The sequence below is a fragment of the Enoplosus armatus genome, chromosome 9, assembly GCF_043641665.1.
Source record: "Enoplosus armatus isolate fEnoArm2 chromosome 9, fEnoArm2.hap1, whole genome shotgun sequence".
In the NCBI taxonomy this organism is placed as follows: Eukaryota; Metazoa; Chordata; class Actinopteri; order Centrarchiformes; family Enoplosidae; genus Enoplosus; species Enoplosus armatus.
In genome coordinates, this window is record NC_092188.1 from 18,647,127 (window position 1) to 18,655,093 (window position 7,967).

Here is a 7,967-nt window from a genome sequence, read left to right on the forward strand (position 1 = left end):
AAAAGAGTGAAAATGTTTTTCAAAAATGCTTTAGAGCCTTCCTGTGACCTCGCCAGCAGCAGAACAACTGAAGAATTTTAAATGATTCGGACAAGTCCTGCAAGCAAATCAGCATTTAAATAAACACAACAGGAACAATGACTGAACCCTGGCAAGTGAAGGCAGCACAGCTGTGTGTCTTCGCTCTTCATGACCTGCTGCGTGGCTAAAGCTCTTTTTGATGGATGAAGATAATATAATATATTTTTTCTCAAACAGCTTTATGTTTTAATGTTGCAGTTAGACACTACAGAGGTAATGATAAACCATGTGAACAAAGAAGTCAATCACTGATCAATTGATGCTTTTGAACAGTGAGTTAAAAGCTAAAGCCAGCCCTTACAGTTTTAATGAACCTTTTAAAAACCAGTTGCACTACCACTTCATGTTATTACTCCAGTCTGCGGCTCATACCATTTAATGAATGAATACCAGTCAGTCTTTTTCCACAAAGCACACTCATGCTGTTACTTTTTCTTTCCAAGCCACTTTCTGACATAAAAGAACTGAATGTCCGTTTTAAAAATGTCTTTTAGCTAACTTTGACATGTGGTACTTTGCAACATTTTATTGTTGGTTGTTCAAAGAAACCTTTAACCTGTTGAAAACATGCTTTTAACAACATTTCTTAAACATTTTAAGACAATTTCCATCTTGTTCTATTAGAAAATGAAAACCTTCACCTACACTATTATACCATTATATTCAGTGGATCTGTATTTTGTGTATGTTAGAAGTTACAGAAAGATACATGAAAGATATAAAAAGTGTCGCCATACATAAAAGATCATGAATGTTTGTTATGATTAATATCCAGAATAGTTATAATCACATCATCATGTATTTGACTGATTATTCTGTCCTGAGCTTTGGACGCATCTTTCAGGGCTGAAAAATGATTCTTTCAGCAGTATCTCTCTTCCAACATGCCAGTGGCTGCACATGCATCAGACACAATAAAGCTTTACTAAAAGTTTCAGAATTACACTGTGACCCACTTCGGACTCATTTTGTCAGAACTACAGCAGTAATCATCGGTGGTATGAAGAAAACTAAGCACCAGGCAGAAATGTATTTCCTTTGAGAGACTGCAATGGCCTGTCATACCTAAACAAAGCCGGAGTCATTTCGCCCTCGCTGAAATTGGAAGGGCACTGAACAGCATGTTGCTTCTGGTCTCTTAGAAAGAAAGACTTAATCACAGTGATAGAGTGGAAATATTTTCCATCCTTGAGCTGCAGACATATTTTATTTTGCTTTTCATATTCTACATTCTACATTCTCTATCTCATCTACATATATGAATACACATTCACGACAGATGTTCCTTCTCTCTCTTGACTTTTTCCTCTTTGGTCCATCTTTCTTTAAAGTCTCTCCACCTCCCTGTCTCAGTATGTTCATATCCCACCTGTCTGTGTGTTTGTGTGTGTGTGCGTGCGTGTGTGTGTGTCACTTAAATGCTCAGACACGCAGCAGTGCAGTCTACTTCATTTTGAAGAGCCTTTCAGCTTCTCTTCACTGGAAACCACTGATTCAAACCGCCAGTGTGTGAGGGTGTGTATGTGTTCCTCTTTTTGTTTCTCACTCAGGTTGAGCGATGAGGTGACACAATTAAAGTTGTCACCTTTGTCCCGACACTGTTTTCATTGAACTTAGTATGTGTGAGCGTGAATGCACTTGAGCATCCACAGTATGTGTGCACTTTTGCGTCCTCAGTTGCGTCAATGCTGTCAGTTTCTTCGCCAGCAACAGGCCCCTCCCATCTGTCCAGGCCCCTCCCCCTTCCTGTGTGTCAGTATAAGACATGGTCTCCTCTCCGTCTCACATTCACTCACAGCCTGAACACTGCAGGAGCAAAGCTCAACATCTTCAGACTTGTCCTCTTGTGGTCCACGCCAACAACTGCAGGTAAGAATTCAAAACTGTGTGTCTCCAGTTTTTCTGTTACAGCAGTTCTGTTTCTGTTTTTTTTTTTGTAAAGGGGACTGCTTCTTTAAAGGAGTATATATATTTTGTTGTTTTTCACAATACAGATTCAGTAATTGTATACTTAATCTAAAAAGTTGAGAGTAAGGAGTCATTGTAAGGGGTAATTTTTCAAAATGTGGCTTTCACATTTAGTTGTATTCAAACTGATTTATGAGACACAACTGAGTGTTGAAAGTATGTGAAGGACAGTACAGTTAAAATGTGTAATAATGAATCAGTGAATAATCAACAGGGGCCGATTTGTTGCAGGATAATCAAGCTGTTTAAGGGCATGTTTTATTTTACGGTGTGAGTGTGCAAATAATCAGATCATGACACTGGAGTCTTTCCTGGAGACAAAATTTTGTATATATAATATTTATATACGTTACATCATATTTTCTATGAATGTTAGGTAGTTATTATTGCAGCAAATATCATAGGCAGGATTGTGATCATAAAAGTCAGAAAAATGTGCAAATGAGTATCCAAAAAAGGCTAGATATTCATCTCTGTGCAGTAACTGAGCACAAGGGTGTTTTAAATAAAATAAAAAAGTCCCCCTTTCATTTTTTTCTGAGGTGGAGAGGGCTTTCACACACATTACAGTAGCCCATCATTACCAGCCCATTGAATAATGAGTTAGAGACAATGACCAGCTGCTAACAAGAATTACATTAGCATCAAGAGAATGACTATTTACACCACCACTGTGTCAATTTAAACACAATTATTCAAATGGACTGTTGTATTGAGGTACAGTGATAACACATTGTTTAAAACGACAGTTACAAGGTTTCATTTTGAAGATGCTGTACCGTATGTTAATGAAGAGAGCTGATCATGTATGTAATCATCATGTCCAGTGAACAATAACTAGAGGAAGCTCTGGACTCTGACTCACTGTACCAGTATTATCCAGGGTGCTGAAGGCTGTACACACTCTGCTTGGAGTACAGTTTTGATTCTGTGTTATTTGTTGAAATATTCACTTCAACAAATAAGTGAAAGTCTTTAAAACGTAAAACTAGGTGCCACGGGACTCCTCCTGGTTGAGATCAGGGTATAATACCCTCCTGTGTGCTCCAGTGCAGCAAAGGGACAATTCTTTGACTTGGTAAAGAAAAAGAAAATTAAAGAAGTGAGTAAAGATGCTGTAAGAGTAAACTAATGTATCCACAGAGAGCACTGCTGTAATAGAAACATTGAGACAGAGGGAGTGGGCTTTAAATGATTGGAGATTGAAAGCCTCAGAGCGACCAGCGTTGTTGGTTTTATTTAATTGGATGATTTCCTCTGGAAGAATGTTCTTGCATAAAGCATTCATCACAACTAATGTGCTGCTTCGCAGGGCTCCAAGGCAAATACACTGTTAGAAAATGAGCAAATGACGTGACGTCAAATCTGCAACAGACGACAACAGATTGTCAGAAAAGATTTCGATTTCACTCCCTTTTTATTACTATTTTTTAAATATATTAATGAGTTTTGAACCCTTTGTGAGCAAGAGAACGAAGAAAAGAGAAGAACTGATGTCATTTATTCTCTCAGTGCTGTCACGTTGATATTGACTCTCATGTGAACCCTGTTCAAAAAACAGCACAGTGAGCAAATTAAGGTTTGGTGATAATTGGTGTGTTTTCTTTGGGATTCTGCAGATGCTGACAGTGTACATTCATTTCAACTACACCACACACCAACTCTGCCTGAGTGTGTGTTAAATATGAAATTGTTCTGCCACTCTGTGACAAAGCGACGGAGTGTCTAAGAAAGACCGATGTTTGCCTGAGGTTCCAGCTGAACCATCAAAGGTTAATCTCTCCTTCCACTGCTGCGCTTCAACGACTTTCTGCAAAAACCCACACTGAATGTGATTTTTTCAGAAGCAAATATTTAACAAGCGGAAGGGAGACAATAAAGGAGAACAGAGCGTAGTGGAGAGACAGTAAACAGCGAGTGACCTAACTTCTGTCCCCCTTTCTCTCCCGTCAGTCATGAATGTAGGCATCTGTGTGTGTGTTCTCCTGGCTGCTGTGTCCAGCGGCTCCCTGAGTCTGCCCTCACACTCCATGGTAAGACACACACACACACACACACACACGTCCTGAAATCTCTGCATGGATTTGCTAAAAATATTTTCTCTGAGATAATCAACATCCATCACACCAAAAGAATTAGGTGAAGACAACAACACTTGCATTACACAGTCCATGAAACATGAATTCATTCCTTTATATACAGCAGATCCACTAAGGAAAGTGGAATATATTTCACTCCCACTCTGTTCATTGAGTACTAAGCAAGAGTTGTGTTTTCCAGACTCACACAGTCCAGAAAAATGTCTTCTTATTCTTAATTGGAAGAGATTTTTGCTTGAAAGTTACAGTTAAAGTTAAGTGTCAAAATGTCAGGTTTTGATTTTACATCTATTCCTTATTGTTCTTCTTGCTTCCTCTAGCCACAGAGAGCTGAGGGTGAGGCTCTCCTGACAGACAGCCTGCCTCCCCCCTTACCCAACCACACACGCCACGCCCGCTCAGCTCCTGCGCCCCCCTCAGGGCAGCTGGCCAACTACAACCAACCCCGGGAGGATGCGGATGCTCGAAACAGCCTGAGCCAGCTGCTGGCCAGAATCATCTCCAGGAAAGGTGAGCGGCTGGACGCACAGCATGACTGCTGTCAGGATGGAGAGAAGGACAGAAAGTGTAACTGGAGTGAAAGTCTTCCCCTTTAGTCATCTCATCTCATTGCACACAGAACGTTCCTCTCGTCTTATTTCGCTCCTGGTCTCGTTATTTCTCTCTTCTGTAATGTGCCGTCACTCATGCTGTGTCTCAGTCCCACCATCTGGCATTTCCCGCCTCCCTCTAGCTTTCTCTCTCCTCCTTCCATCTTCCCATACCTCCTCCCTGTCCCCCCTTCTGTTTTTTCCATTTCTGTTTCCTACGTTTCCCTCTACAGTTCCTCCTTCCCTCGTCTCCTTACCTCCTGACCCCTCTGCTCTCTCTCTGTCACTGTGGATCTCTGTTTCTCTCTCAAGTCAACGCTGTGTGACTGGGAGACCTGCTGAGCTCACTTGTCTTACAGAACACACCAAGACAGGAATAGAAACAAAACAAGTCAGCAATTCCTCAGTCAGAGTTATACACTTTCATTATTCAGTCAGTATAGGTAGAAAAATGTGCACTGCAATCATATTTTGGCCAGCCTCCTGTCCTCATCCCATCATCAGTGTGATGAGTGTTGTTCTGTTCCTGTCTCTGTCCCCTCCAGGCTCTCCCTACCAGACCAGATCCTCCCTCACCAGCAGAGCCAGTGGTCTAGCCCCCGGCCACAGGATAAAGGACAGAGATTACCTCGGCTGGATGGACTTTGGACGACGCAGTGCAGAGGAGTATGAATACTCCTCCTAAAAGGCATGGCTTGCTTTCGCCAAAACCTGAGTTACAACCCCCAACCAATAAAAGCCCCCCCAAAATAAAGAGCCCTTTTCACACTGCACTTATTGTAACCAAGGGCTGACTTGACTGGATCCTAGAATGAGTTTAGCATCATCATATATAAGCAGAGAGAAGAAAAACATGTCCAAAGGGCATACCCTGCAATCTGTGGACCCTGAATCTCCATTCTGAAGTTAAGAGCACTTTCCACACCGCTCCCCACAGTATGTCAGAATTATATTTAAACACAATATTAAAGGCTAAGGCTGAAAAAAGTCTATATTGTTGTTATTGTCGGGAAATCCTGTGAAAAAAATCAAAACCAATAACTTTCTGACTTCCCTGCCTCAAGCCCATTTGTTCCTATTGAACACATAAATCATTCAAAGCTGCTAACAAATATATAGTTTCATCTTTACAAACACTCACTAATTTAGTCACAGCCGGGCACTGTAGTTTTCAGCAAACGTTACTCAAACAGGGGGAAATATTGCATTTGTTGGGCACTATTTTGACAACATTCGTTGACAATAATATAAAGATAGAATATCACCAGGCTGATCCTTTAAGGCCAACAGGAGTCAAACACAAGGTAAAGTTAGCTTTTACTGGTATTAACAGCTCAACAGACATTTGCTCTTGCTCAACACTGAACAATATCATGATTTTTTTTATTTCATTTCGAGAGACTTCGAACATCGAAGAGAAAAAAATGACTGATTTGAAAAACCCATTCCTTTAAATATAAATTTCAGCCTCATTCCAGTGAGAAACTACTGTCTTAGGACTCAAATTTATATCACAAGCTATAAGTAGTTTAAAGTGTCTCATTTTACTGACAATTGGAGAATGTATTGAAGGCCTTCTATTGGACCTTAAAGAGCCACTTAGGTGTCAAACTGAACCAAAAGTGGGATTTAAGTATTGTATTTTTGATTGGTACCTTAATGCACTCTGGTGCTAACTGCCACCCTGTGCTTCAGTTCACTTCAACTTTACACAGTAAAAGTTCACTGTAAAAAAAGTATTTTCATATGATACCATCACAGTTACAGTATCACACACCATTACAGTACCAGTATGGAGTCAGTGAGAGCATCTCTGCAGTGGAAGGAAAGGGGCTAAAACAGCACCAACTTTTCACCTCCCACCCTGCCTGCTGAAGGTAACCCTGGGCTAAAAATGTGCAGTGTGAAAAGCACAAGGTGTCGTCTGCTGTATGTGAGATGCTCGGGAGTCTCCCAGTCATTGCATAATGGACCTCGGTGGCAGATCAGGATCAGATCAGGATTACATGTACTGTAGATGTGAATAGAAGAGTGTTTTCGTTCTTTTTTTTGAAAGATTATTATATATGTATGTATGCACTCTTAAAGGTTAAGCCTCGTGTAATAAATAATATGTTTCTACCAACTTTCAGATTCAATAAAATTCAAAACAAAGCTCCATTTTCCTCTGATGTCAGCAAGAAATGCAAATGCATTTGTTTGGGATTATGATGTTATTATGTCTGGAGGACACAGTGGGCTGATCCCAAGCATTTCATGTGGCCGCTGCCTGCGTTGTTCAGTGTCATTCAGCGCCGAGGCAGTCTGGTGTCCTTCCACATGAGCATTTGGTGTAATTCACCAGGGCTTCTTAGATTACATAAAAGCCAGGACATTATCATTACTTTCTATTGTGATCAGGCTTTCCCAGGATTAGCACTTGGAAGAATGAGCAAGTTTCCTGAACACGGTATAAATTTAACTCGGTATAATCCTGTCATAGAAGTGGCTCCGAAATAGATCTTAAATTTCTGTTAGTTCTATAACAAAAAATTGTGTTAGTCCTTATCATTAGTGAGAGTTTGCATATCGAGAGTGTTCAGCTGTTGACTGAACAACAAGATATTTGTCGTCCTTGGAAAAGAAACTAAGCTTCTGTACACTTACAGAGTGAGGGAACACTTAGATCTTAGCTTTTACAGTGGACTTCAACTATGATACCAGATTTTGACATTTGATTTTATGCCTCCAGGTGAATTCAATCAAATGCTCATGAGACAAATGGTGGACATCAAGTGGAAGTGAAAGGATTCTCTGCCACACAGCTGAACATAAACCTCAATGCACCCATTTGTAGAGAAAATGTCATAAAATCAAGCTTCTAGTTTGGAAATACACTTCTCCAGAAAATAGATGATCCTGTATCTGATGTAAATTTGTTTGTAAAACAGATATGAAGCAATATAAATGTATGTGTATATGATTTTTGAACATGAGAAGAGAAAGTCCTTTCTGTTGGGTTTTGAAGTGAAGCAAAGATAGGTCTTGATTTATCGATCACTCTGACTGGGAATGAATCAAATGCGATAATGACTTATGAATAAAGCTCAACTGCCTTCACTCACACGTCCTGCTGCATACTGTCCACACCCATCAGGCAAACACACAAACATTCCAGGTTTCTCTTCACCTATCAAATTTACCAGCATCATGTTATAAGTTAGTCCCTTCTTCCACTGAGTGTACTATC

General features: G+C 40.3%; 1 protein-coding gene across 1 annotated transcript; it reads left to right on the forward strand.

Moving 5' to 3' along the window:
• Positions 1 to 1,886: 1,886 nt before the first annotated feature.
• Positions 1,887 to 5,423, forward strand: ccka (cholecystokinin a). The gene is made up of 4 exons (XM_070912234.1): positions 1,887 to 1,950; positions 4,003 to 4,082; positions 4,475 to 4,658; positions 5,284 to 5,423. Exons 2-4 carry the CDS (start codon positions 4,005 to 4,007, stop codon positions 5,421 to 5,423), a joined length of 402 nt encoding a protein of 133 aa, XP_070768335.1. The 5' UTR covers positions 1,887 to 1,950; positions 4,003 to 4,004.
• The last annotated feature ends 2,544 nt before the right edge of the window (positions 5,424 to 7,967 follow it).